General features: G+C 46.0%; 1 protein-coding gene across 1 annotated transcript in view; it reads left to right on the top strand.

The window, feature by feature from the left end:
• The window catches only part of SLC4A5 (solute carrier family 4 member 5), a 106852-nt gene that overhangs the window by 14379 nt on the left and 78890 nt on the right, over nt 1–13583 (top strand). The window contains exon 3 of the mRNA XM_077805628.1: nt 5585–5714. Within this exon, the coding sequence (XP_077661754.1) occupies nt 5585–5714 (130 nt within the window). The remainder of the gene's footprint in view (nt 1–5584; nt 5715–13583) is intronic.

A 13583-nucleotide genomic window follows, 5' to 3' on the forward strand; every position in this document is an offset into this window, starting at 1 on the left:
CATGATGAATGTGACCCTTTGTGTAGGTTTGCTAAACCATCTCATAGAATTCTACATCAGGGAGAGATAATTATCTCTCAAATTCAGTACGGTGGTTGAGGTAATCTGTAGAAAGTTTCTCCTGTTCTATCACATTAAACAGGATGGTACCAAAACTACAGAAACACTGGCACTTTCTATTATTCCATGAGACCTTTTCGTAACTTAGAGCCTAGAGAACTGTTACCATCTTGGCTCTCTGTATGAGCGCTCCTCCGCTGCCCATTTTGAGCTGTGAATGCTAGCTCCCGGGTCTTTTCTACACCGGCAATTTCATGAACATCTCCCACCATGATTATTGCACCACTTCCCCTACACCAGTACCACTGGTGGGAAACCTAGCATAAACCAGCCATCAGCCGTTTTATCGCCAGGTTGTCTAGATCTGCTCTGAGCGGAGTTAGAAAAAACAGCCTTGTTTATGCTCCCACTGTTGCTACCACCAGCGGAATTTAGCTGGTGTTAGCACAGTAGGAGAAATAGTAATACCTAGCGCTTTTCATCAGTAGATCTCAAAGCTCTTTACAGAGGAGGATAATATCATTATCCCCATTTCACAGATGGGGAAACTGAGGCAGAGTGGGGAAGTGACTTGCTGAACGGCAGAGCCAGGAATAGAACTGGACTAGATTGGAATTTGGTTGGACTAGATGACCTCTTGAGGTCCCTTCCAACCCTGATATTCTATGATTCTGATATTCTATGAACTCGAGTCTCCTGACTCCCAGTCCAGTGTTCTAACCACTCGATCACACTGCTTGCAAAAGCATCTGAGGCAGTTAAGTGCTTGACTACCTTAGTCACTTGAAAATTCTATCCATTTACAAAAATGCTTTAACATAGGCGAGGCCGGAGAATGCTAGTGTCTTGCAATCAAATGTATGCTTTGGTATGGGGAGAGGGAACGTGTGTTGTGATAGTCGAAGCTGAGTCCCAAAAACAACGTTATGGGCTTAATGCAAGGATCACGGAGTGAAATCCTATGGCCTGTGCTGTGTAGGAGGTAAGACGAGAGGATCAGAATGGTCCCTCTGAAATGCCATTCAAAGGGGGAGCAGTTTTATTTCAGCTGGAATTTAACATGGCAAAAGTTCCCGCAGCAACCACGACGGAGACTCGTTGGGAGCACCTGTAGATAGACAGTATTCTTAGTGTCCGGTCTTAAGTTGTCATGTGATGTAGCTAGGTTCTGTTAAACCGTTGTCATGTTTCACACCGTTCACTAGGGAGCGAACGATTCCTAGTTATGTTGTGTGGGGAAGTTTGTGAATCACTTTTGGTGTAATGATGCTATATTCGAGAACACGGTACTAGTATAAAAACTGATAGTTTTCTAACTCCCCGAACTTTTGTGTAAGGACAGCAGCCTGTAGATGCAGTTGGAATTATCTGAATTGTTCAGAATGGGGAAGAAGTGGCTATTTTAATTGGGTATTATTAATCATGCATCTCATTATTGATCACTCAGTGCTTTCCATCTAAGCTTCAGTGGTTTGAGCATTGGCCTGCTAAACCCAAGGTTGTAAGTTCAGTCCTTGAGGGGACCATTTAGGGATCTGGGACAAAAATTGAGGGTTGGTCCTGCTTTGAGCAGAGGGTTGGACTAGATGCCCTCCTGAGGTCCCTTCCAACTCTGATATTCTGTGATCCTTACCAAAAAGCAGGATTGTTCTCCCCATTTCACAGGTGAGGAAAGTGACTTGCTCAAGATCAGAGTGAGTTAGTGGCGGAGACAGGACCTGAATGCAGGTTTCCAAGGTCCTCCTCCAGTGCCCTAAGCCCTGGATTACCCTGCCTCTCTCTAACGCTCTTATCTAGGGCCTTCTAGCTTCAAAATACCCACAGCAAGCTTGGGTGGGAGATGAGCACTACTCCCGTTTTACCGATGGAGATACTCAAATAATAGTTAGTGCATCCTCATTAGGAGTCTTAAAATCACAACTGGATACATTTCAAAAAGACTGCCAATATAGTCTCATCTTTTCCCTGTACTCCCCTGCCTGTCCTTATCTAGACTCTTGTATTACAATTAGAGCTTCAGCTCTTTGGCACAGGGGCCGTGTTTGTTCTGAGTTTGTACAGCACCTAACACAATGGTGTCCTGGTCCATGACGAGGACTCCTAGGCACTATGTTGATACAATTCATGGAATAGGACTCACTAGTGTTCTCTTACGCCGTGGGGATGGATAACCCCCATCCACTTCAGGAATCACTGCGTGAAATTCTCTGGGCTGGGTTGCATGGAAAGTCAGGCTATATTATCATCATCTGGCCGTAAAGACTAAAATGCTGTCTCTGTAAGTAAGAGACGCCATTAGAACTGAGGAGTTCATGGCTTGTAGCCCGGTATTCAGACCACTAGTCCATGTCTCTCCTAGCCTGGCTAAAGTAACATTTATTCTTAACCTCACGCACCTCAGCAGTGGGTTTGCATTGCGCGGGCTGTTGCCAGCTGCCTTGCATGCTGCCAAGAGATCTAAAAGCATGTGAACACAGAGATTTAAGAGAAAATCCATCGAGCTCGCTGAGCGATGGAGCAAGCAGTCAGGAGGGCAAGTGTGTGCTCTCCCCGCCCCCCTCGCACGGCTACAGGGAATGCATTAGAGTCACTCAGGCGGAACAATTCAAAGGAAATGAACCAGCGCTTTCAGTAATTAAAAATGTCCTGTGCTGCTGAAATTTCTGTCCGCATCCCTGGGTGACATGCCACAGCCACGGGCCTAAGCTTACTCTGACGCAGCCACTCCATCGCGGAGCTTGTCTCGACTGCTCTTTTCTCCTCTCGACACTTGGCGGGGAACGCGGTTAATTTGTTATGACAGGAGCATGAGGCTTTGCTCCTGAGGCTTGAGCCATAAAGAAAGCAAGAAAGGGAAACTCTGAGACACAGAGAGAGAGAGCGCAAAACTCCAAGAAACTTTCTCTCTCTCTTTATCTCAGAGTTTCGCTTTCTTTCTGAGATCGAGAGACAGAAAATGTTGAGAAGGGGGGAAAAAAAGAAAATCCCAGAATAGATGAATAGAAAGAGAGCCCTGAAACCGATTTGAATTTGATGAAAGATGGGTGAACCTCCACCAACTCACATGTCAGCAGGAAAAAAATATCGTTTCTAACACTAAAACCTTGGGCCGATTTGTACAGCTCTCACTCAGGCAAAACTCCCAATGACCTCAACAGAAGTCTTGTCTGAGCAACAACCTCATGTTTCGGCTCAGTATCCAGAGGAAAACACCGCATAGAAAAGAGGATGAAAACGTTTTCCCCTGTGTTCAAGACCAGGGTTTCTTGTTTCTTACAGGGCTGTATTGCTGGTAGAAGAAGCTGGTTTGACAGCTCTGGACATTGAAGCCCTATGTTTAACTGCAGCAGGCACAGCAGAAAGCAAGCTTCTCAACATCCCTCTGTGAGCTGGAGGTGGGAGGGTTCACTCTTCATGACCCATACGAGCCTTGGCTTCTCCACTGAAGCCACGGACGTGACGTGACGGAAAGGGCAATTGTGCTGGTATTTCTTATGATATGGACACTTGTGCACTGGGGTTGGACTGCACCAAACTCATTTCACATAAGCCACCAAGCAGCAGACATCAGGTGGTGGTAACTATCAGTCACTCCCCAACCTGGACTGGATTCTAGCTGGTGACTTGGAAGTTAAATGCTCTGTATCCACTTATCAGTCCCCTGAGCCATCCACTGCTGCAAAGCCAGAATTTCTCACTGAAATGGTGGAACCTTCCTGATCCAGGACCCTGCCCCCTAGCACCTAAAGGAAACACAAAGAGCATCACCATGTGTGTACAATGTCTCATCACGTTTCTTCCCCGGCGTCCAAAGAGTTAAGAAGCTCAGTCCATAAATACTTACCTGGGGATAGCTGAGGGCTCTTTAATCTAACAGGTAAAGGCAGAACAAGATCCAAGGGCTGGAAGCTGGAGCTAGATAAATTCAAGATAGAAATAAAGCACGGATTTTTAACAGTGTGGCAATTCACCATAGGAACAACTTCCCTGGGGAATGTGGTGGATTCTCCATCACTTGATGTCTTTAAACAAAATTGGATGTCCCTTTCTGAAAAGATACGCACTCTAGCTCAACCACAAGTACGGGCATGGTGTAGGAGATGAAATTCTCTGGCCTGTGTTTTGCAGGAGGTCAGACTCGATGAACATCATGGTCCCTTCTGGCCTTAAATTCAATGGGTGAAATGTTGGCCCTTGTGTAACCGATATCAAAATTCCCATTTACTTAAATGGGGCCAGGATTTCACCCTCTGAATCTAGCTGGTGGTTGTATCCACTGATTACCAAAATCGAGTGTGTGCCCTCCATTCATTTCATTTGCCAGTTGTTCCATATTTCAAGCCTTCTTTGTTGAGGAAACTTGGCCTGAATTGCTTATTGTCTCGGCCTTCCCTGCTCCTCAATGGGCCTCTTGTTTCTGAATGAGTTGTTCCCTCAACCGGCTTATTGTCCTCAAAATGTCCTTTTCACTTCAGGATCTAAGTTACGCCCGTTGATTCCCCTCCTCCACCCTTACCCTCCGTTCTGTTTCTCCAAAGCTTTGTGGGTCAGGACTGACTAATCTTGCTGCTCCAAAAATGCTGAATCACTTTTGTTTGCCGTCAAAGTTACCCCTTTTCCCTTTGCAGCGTCTTTCCTAAAAAACTAGAGCCCGGGAGCTGCTGTTCAGGCCGCCGAAATGAACTGCTACAGCTGCGCTTTGGGCAGCGAAGAACTCCGCTGCCATCACTCCAGCGCGAGATGCGCAGTGAGGTCTTTCCAAGTCCATTTTTCAGCATCTGCAAAATGGAAGAGAAATCAAAGATGGTTTCCCCAACAGTTGGCCAGGTTTGATTAAGTAGCTGATCTGACTCGCCACCCAAAACGCAAACCCGAGCCCACAAAACATTTTGGAGAAACAAATTCCATTTTCTTGCTTTCCTTCCTGGTTCTGGCTAGGGCTGAGTTTGAAAGGACCAAATTATCACAAGCAAAGATACTCATAGAATCCTAGAATATCAGGGTTGGAAGGGACCTCAGGAGGTCATCTAGTCCAACCCCCTGCTCAAAGCAGGACCAATTCCCAGTTTTTGCCCCAGATCCCTAAATGGCCCCCTCAAGGATTGAACTTACAACCCAGGTTTAGCAGGCCAATGCTCAAACCACTGAGCTATCCCTCCCCCCCAAATACTCTTTGTATTTCTTGCCCACATAGGTATATCTCACTTAATCAGTTCCTTGTCATTGGTGTTCTCTATCTGTGGCACGCACTGGTTTAGTCTCCTGAAGTCTGTCGTACTTTGGTCTTATTCTGGTTGCTGGGCTTGATGTGCAGTTGGTGGTCTGTGCTATACAGGAGGTGAGAGGTATGATCTGGTGGTCCCTTCTGACCTTGAACTCTGTGACTCTATGGCTAGAACCAGGACATATTCACTGGAAAGCTCATTTCTCACAAGGTTTCTAGAGCAATTTTGAAGCCGGATTGGGGTGGGAACCATCAACAGTTGCCCAGGGTTAAATGAACTCTTTTATCTCCTTGCTTTAGTGTCTCCAGCTGCTGAACGCCTTCGTTACATACTGGGTGAAGACGATGACCCTCCAAACCCCACCCTGTTCACTGAGATGGACACGCTGCAGCACGACGGGGAAGAAATGGAGTGGAAAGAATCTGCCAGGTAAGGAGAGGACACCTCAGTAGGTAGTGGTGTTATGTATGTAGGGTGGTAGAGCTTTGGAGCCCCAATCATGGATCACAATCATGTTCTGTACAAACACAGAACAAGATGGTGGTCCCTGCCCCAAACATCTTCCAGTCTACGTCAGCACTGACCGAGTGCACCCAGCAGAGCGTTAGGAGACACTGCGGTGCTGGAGGTATCGTTGATGATCGAGTAGATGGCTTTTTTCCCCCCGAGTTAGTACTCAGCTGGTTGTCTCCTGCCTGGGGATCCCGGATAGGGTCCCAAAATATCCCACCATTGTTCCCACTCGTTCAGCTCCATGAGTGTCAATATTGATGAGTGCTTTAGGGCAGATGGCTCCAGGAAGTCTCTCACATTTTAAGCACCATTTCCTCTAAGCCAGCTCAGAGCAGGTATAGATAACACAATGGTAAGCCTTGTATACGTTAGCGCTCCCAATGATGGCAAATTGTAAGGGGTGGGGGGAAATCAGCGTGTAGACAAGGCAATATGCAAACTATTGTCATGTTGCTGTGCGCTGTTGAGGAGGTATCACGTTCCACCCGAGAGGGGGTTGCATTTCTGTGCTGGATGAAGCGGTTCTGCTATGTACATAGTTAGTAAAGCACTGTGGGAGCCTGCGTGATTAAAGTAGCTATAGAAATGCAGTGAGTTGTTATAATCTCAAGTAAGATGATGCAAAAGAAAATTCACAAATTGCTTGCGACCATAGTGAAGTTACACATGGTGCTTTCACAGAAGATACCCAGTGGGTTCATGCCAGTGCTAATGCTGAGACTGAACACACTGATTAAATCTATTAACCATCCTCAAATTGCACCAGGGTGATTTGGTTTTGACCTTGATTAGGAAACGGCAAGTATGGGCCAGTTCATTGCTTGACCATGCAAAGTGGCACAAATCCTGAAAGAGGGGCAGTGCAAAACATGGTGGCTAGAAATATAGCTGTTTCTTGGAGCCCACTCCAGAGTTGAAAAACCTAGCTGCATGTGGAATGGAGAAATACGATGGTTGGAAAGAACCTACTGTATATATTCTTGGGTAAAGGGCAATATGTGTATACATTAGTATTTCACTAGCACATAGGGGTCCCAGTCCAGGATAGAGCTCCATTGTGCTAGGCTTTGCATAGACCCAGAACAAAAAGGATGGAGCCTGCTCCCAAAGAACTTACATTCTAAAGGTAAGAGACAATGTGTAGATACAATTTATAGATGTAGGAAGTGCAAGGTATTAATGCCAACCCTTGCCATTTTATCTTGAGTCTTGCAATATTTGGTGCATTTCTTAAAGCCCCAGCACCTGGAGGCATGTGATTAGGTGAGAATCTCAACTATCTTTTTAAGTAAGTTTCTAGCCCTTCAGCTGGCAAGGGGCCTAATGTGGGTTGCTCCAATTGAAGACAAGTTGAAGGAGGCTTGGTTATGTTGGTGTGGGCATATCTTGCAGAGATCAGAGAGCTCTTGTAGTGATTGTGGGGGAGGGATAGCTCAGTGTTTTGAGCTTTGGCCTGCTAAGCCCAGGGTTGTGAGTTCAATCCTTGAGGGGGCCATTTAGGGATCTGGGGCAAAAATTGAGGATTGGCCCTGCTTTGAGCAGGGGGTTGGACTAGATGACCTCCTGAGGTCCCTTCCAACTCTGATATTCTATGATTCTATGATTGTGGATGGAAGATGAAAAAGAGGGAGACCAAAGACTAGGTACGTGGACCAAATATCAGCAGGTCTCAGAGGGACCAATCTTCATGACAGCCTCGTGTATGAGCATGAGTTTTGGAACAAAGTTATAAAAGTCACTGACTTCAAATAGGGAGGTGGCAAGAAAGAAGTTTCTAGCCCTCATGGTTGTGGAGAAAAATAGCACACACTCCAGGCTCCACCACCAGACAGCAAATAAAAAGACCCCAGTGTTTATTAACGTATTACCCTGAGTCTGGGCAAGGCTGCAGTTACAAATAGAGCTGGGTGAATTTTTTTATTTATTTTTTAATAGTTTATTCACCCCCTTTCCCCCTCCCCACTCCCAAATTTATCATTTCAGCAAGAAAAACAAAAAGGTGGTCATTTCAGGCTGACCTGAAAGGAACATTTTTTGGATTTTTCATTTTGATAACCAAACTGGAAAATCAGTTTTTTGCCCAGCTCTACTTCTGACCGTGGAAAAATCAAGCCCAATCTGTCTAATATTTCTGCATTCTCACTTTCCGTGGGCATCCAAAGAGTTAACGTGCCCTGCTGTTCCAGATCTTAAAAAAAAAGAAAAGAAAAAACCCCAAACTTTTAATAAAAGTATTAGAGGAACCACAAATAGTGTTCGTTTTATGGAATTATGAGCTTAACCAAGTAAAAAAATTTCAAATCCATGTGGAATTTTCTCTTCCTAGCGTAAGTTTTGTAAGCATTATTAGGTTTTTTTTTGTTTTGTTTTTTTTCCCTAGTGAGCTTCGTTCTTTGAAAAAGGAGTCACTATTGCGCCAGGGATTTAGATGGCTTTTTGAGCTCAGCTGAGCCTTTTCTCTGTTGTAACACAAAGGGATTTGTGTATGTTCATGCCATTCTGAATGGGATCGATGGGGTGAGGTCAGGCAGTTAATAAGATAGATTTTTATTAATTCCGTCTTGCCCACGTGCACCAGGGGCATCCCACTTGTGCCGCAAAATGACCTTGTCTAATGTGCACTTAGGGCCAGCGCCAGGGGACGTGCTTGCTCTCTGACGCCCAGGGAGTTACGCGTGCAGCTACTGGGACAATGAGATGGGCACACACTGTCCTACTGACCCCATTTTTTCTGTACCAACTAGCGTGGTGCCTCTCCTGTATCGGCGTGCCATGCAGAGGTGGGTGGTCCAGAACCCCGGGGTTCAAATCCATGCTCTGCCCCAGACAGCCCATGTGACCTTGGGACTTAGGAGCCTAACCCCTATTGATTTAAATGGGAGTTAGGTGCCTAAACACCTTTAAGGATCAGGGCCTCTGTGCCGTAATTTGCCATCTGTAAAATGAAGATAATAGCACTTCCCTGCTTCCCAGGGATATGGTGAGGATAAATATATTAAAGACTGTGACATTCACAGGTACTATGATCTCCATCTACCTAAGATAGATAAAGGTTACTGGGTAATGGTCAGATCTACCCACCACCCTGAAAAAGTTCACCTTGCAGAAACCTGATGGCTACTAAAACCGATAGTTCCTTGCCATGATCACAGGGTTTTTTTGCCTGCAAAGACTTACTGGATTCAAGGTGCAGAAGGAAATCACAGTTAGTTTGGTGGTTCTGAGTGTTAAAGTTCTTGAACCACTGGGCAAGTGATTGTGTTCCCAGTTCTGGACAGGGAGTGGGGTCTAGTGGTTAGAGGAGGGGGGGTCTGGGAATTGACTCCTGGTTTCTATTCCCAACTCCAGGAAGGGAGTGTTCTCTAGGGGGTGGGGGGAGAGACTGGGAGTCAAGACAGAGGATCTTGCCACTGACTTGCTGTGTGACCCTTAGGCAAGACACTCCCTTTTCCTTGCCTCAGCATCTCTAAGCTCAAGTAAGATTAGATAACGTATTTTACCTCTGTTTGGCGCCGTGTCCAGTTCTGCTGTCCACAATTCAAGAAGGATGTTGACAAACTGGAGAGGGTTCAGAGAAGAGCCACAAGAAAGAATAAAGGTTTCAAAAACCTGCCTTATAGTGATAACCTCAATAAATTGAGCTTCTTGAGTCTAAGGGATGACTTGATCACAGTTTATGGGCTTGCCTCCCTGGTGCCTTAGTCCGTACTACAGGGGTGTAGATTCTAAAGCACGCCAGCGTGTTGCACGCTAACTGGTGATGTGGACTCAGCTGGCATGCACGAAAAGTTCCCTAATGCATGGTAACATAGTTCTGTTTGAAACATGGGTCAGCACACAACATGCTAGTGCCCCTCTATTGCGGACAATGGCACCATTAAACAAGCCCTACATGAGGAACAAATATTTGGCAGTGGGCTCTTCAATCTAGCGGACAAAGATATAACATCATCCAATGGTTGGAAGCTGAAGCTAGACAAACTTAGAAAATACGGTCTAAAATTTCAATAGTGAGGGTATAGAATCATATAATCATAGAATATCAAGGTTGGAAGGGACCTCAGGAGGTCATCTAGTCCAACCCCCTGCTCAAAGCAGGACCAATCCCCAATTAAATCATCCCAGCCAGGGCTTTGTCAAGCCTGACCTTAAAAACTTCTAAGGAAGGAGATTCTACCACCTCCCTAGGTAACGCATTCCAGTGTTTCACCACCCTCCTAGTGAAAAAGTTTTTCCTAATATCCAACTTAAACCTCCCCCACTGCAACTTGAGACCATTACTCCTTGTCCTGTCCTCTTCTACCACTGAGAATAGTCTAGAACCATCCTCTCTGGAACCATCTCTCAGGTAGTTGAAAGCAGCTATCAAATCCCCCCTCATTCTTCTCTTCTGCAGACTAAACAATCCCAGTTCCCTCAGCCTCTCCTCATAAGTCATGTGTTCCAGACCCCTAATCATTTTTGTTGCCCTTCGCTGGACTCTCTCCAATTTATCCACATCCTTCTCGTAGTGTGGGGCCCAAAACTGGACACAGTACTCCAGATGAGGCCTCACCAATGTCGAATAGAGGGGGGCGATCACGTCCCTCGATCTGCTCGCTATGCTCCTACTTATACATCCCAAAATGCCATTGGCCTTCTTGGCACAAGGGCACACTGCTGACTCATATCCAGCTTCTCGTCTACTGTCACCCCTAGGTCCTTTTCCGCAGAACTGCTGCCTAGCCATTCGGTCCCTAGTCTGTAGCTGTGCATTGGGTTCTTCCTCCTAAGTGCAGGACCCTGCACTTATCCTTATTGAACCTCATCAGATTTCTTTTGGCCCAATCCTCCAATTTGTCTGTATCCTATCCCTGCCCTCCAGTGTATCTACCACTCCTCCCAGTTTAGTATCATCCGCAAATTTGCTGAGAGTGCAATCCACACCATCCTCCAGATCATTTATGAAGATATTGAACAAAACCGACCCCTGGGGCACTCCACTTGACACCGGCTGCCAACTAGACATGGAGCCATTGATCACTACCCGTTGAGCCCGACAATCTAGCCAACTTTCTACCCACCTTATAGTGCATTCATCCAGCCCAAACTTCTTTAACTTGCTGACAAGAATACTGTGTGAGACCATGTCAAAAGCTTCGCTAAAGTCAAGAAACAATATATCCACTGCGTTCCCTTCATCCACAGAACCAGTAATCTCATCATAGAAGGCGATTAGATTAGTCAGGCATGACCTTCCCTTGGTGAATCCATGCTGACTGTTCCTGATCACTTTCTTCTCATGTAAGTGCTTCAGGATTGATTCTTTGAGGACCTGCTCCATGATTTTTCCAGGGACTGAAGTGAGGCTGACTGGCCTGTAGTTCCCAGGATCCTCCTTCTTCCCTTTTTTAAAGATGGGCACTACATTAGCCTTTTTCCAGTCATCCGGGACTTCCCTCGTTCGCCACAAGTTTTCAAAGATAATGGCCAATGGCTCTGCAATCACAGCCGCCAATTCCTTCAGCACTCTCGGATGCAACTCGTCCGGCCCCATGGACTTGTGCACATCCAGCTTTTCTAAATAGTCCCTAACCACCTCTTTCTCCACAGAGGGCTGGCTATCTATTCCCCATGTTGTGATGCCCGGCGCAGCAGTCTGGGAGCTGACCTTGTTCATGAAGACAGAGGCAAAAAAAGCATTGAGTACATTAGCTTTTTCCACATCCTCTGTCACTAGGTTGCCTCCCTCATTCATCAAGGGGCCCACACTTTCCTTGGCTTTCTTCTTGTTGCCAACATACCTGAAGAAACCCTTCTCGTTATTCTTGACATCTCTTGCTAGCTGCAGCTCCAGGTGCGATTTGGCCCTCCTGATTTCATTCCTACATGCCCGAGCAATATTTTTATACTCTTCCCTGGTCATATGTCCAACCTTCCACTTCTTGTAGCTTCTTTTTTATGTTTAAGATCCGCTAGGATTTCACCGTTAAGCCAAGCTGGTCGCCTGCCATATTTACTATTCTTTTGACACATCGGGATGGTTTGTCCCTGTAACCTCAACAGGGATTCCTTGAAATACAGCCAGCTCTCCTGGACTCCTTTCCCCTTCATGTTAGTCCCCCAGGGGATCCTACCCATCCGTTCCCTGAGGGAGTCGAAGTCTGCTTTCCTGAAGTCCAGGGTCCGTATCCTGCTGCTTACCTTTCTTCCCTGTGTCAGGATCCTGAACTCAACCAACTCATGGTCACTGCCTCCCAGATTCCCATCCACTTTTGCTTCCCTTACTAATTCTTCCCGGTTTGTGAGCAGCAGGTCAAGAAAAGCTCCCCCCCTAGTTGGCTCCTCTAGCACTTGCACCAGGAAATTGTCCCCTACGCTTTCCAAAAACTTCCTGGATTGTCTATGCACCGCTGTATTGCTCTCCCAGCAGATATCAGGAAAATTAAAGTCACCCATGAGAACCAGGGGTAAGTAAGCGTTGGAACAATTTACCAAGAGTTGTGGATTTTCCATCAGTGGCCATTTTTAAATCAAGATTAGATGTTTTTCTAAAAGCTCTGGTCTACGAATTATTTTGGGGAACTTCCATGGCGTGAGTTAGGCAGGAAGTCAGACTAGATGATCACAATGGTCTGTTCTGATCTTGGAATCTATTAATGTAGGTCATCGTCCCTATCTTAAAAGGTGAAGCTTGTTTCACTAATGTTTAGCAAGCTGTATGAAATCTTTGGATGAAAGGTACTTAGAAGCACAAAGTGTTTTCATCACTATTAGGCTGATTCTGCAATGACTAAGTCCATCAACTTACTGTATCTTCAGTGGGAACTGGTGTCACTTAGAACGTGGCCCAGCCTGGCAGGATCCAGCCCTGTCCCATCAACGAGGATCCAAAGAAACTGCATGTGTGTGAGGCATTAGACATTGTTGAGCCTGTTTGGACAACTGATTTAGTTAACTTTTAGTCTGTTTTTGGAAGCAAGCGATTTCCCAAAGCATCTAAGTGAGCTGGCACACAAGTCCCCCTGACTTTCAATGAGACTTGTTCTCCTAACTCACTTGAATAATTTGGAAAATCCCTCCCTAAGGTGGTATTTCATTTTCCTTTGGTCTTCCTGTCTGCACACTAAATTGGCTCTATATGGGTATGTCTACACTGCACACTAAGCCAGGACTCTAATTCAGGTTTGAGCCCAAGCTCCCATCCCCACCTCCTCCCTGCTTCCATCTACACACAGATCAGTCTGACTCAAGTCATCAGGCACTCAGGCCCTAGAATCTTACTAAGGGGGGGGTGGGTCAGAGCCCAAGTCCCACTGTGACTTGGATCCAATCCCTGTCACTGTGCAGTGTGGACACAGGTCAAGCCGCAGACCCAAGTCAGAAGGTCTGTGTCGTGCAGTATGGATGTGTTAGCATGACTGTGAGACCTGGATCCAGCAATTGTAAACCCATGCTTACAATGCAGTGTGGATGCCCCATCATGGGCAGTGTAGACATATCCTAAGTGTTTGGGTTGTTGGCAGAAGCATAATCGCACGGAGCTATGACCCCAGGGCTGGTAGGTGTCTGCTGAATGTGTTTAACCCTTTGGAGACTGGGCATATGTAATCTACATCCTAAGCATTCGTTTTCTTGCCAGCCTGGATTAAAACACCAGCATTCTACAGGTTAATGTTTCTAATAGATGATATTATTTTTGGTCACTGCTAAGGGAGCCATTTAACTATTTTCCCCAAAGGGTTTTATTCCTTTCTATGATGAACCCTTATTCTGTGGGGCTAGGTGTGTGCCAGAATTTAATGC

The sequence above is a fragment of the Eretmochelys imbricata genome, chromosome 26 (genome assembly GCF_965152235.1).
Source record: "Eretmochelys imbricata isolate rEreImb1 chromosome 26, rEreImb1.hap1, whole genome shotgun sequence".
Classification (NCBI taxonomy): Eukaryota; Metazoa; Chordata; order Testudines; family Cheloniidae; genus Eretmochelys; species Eretmochelys imbricata.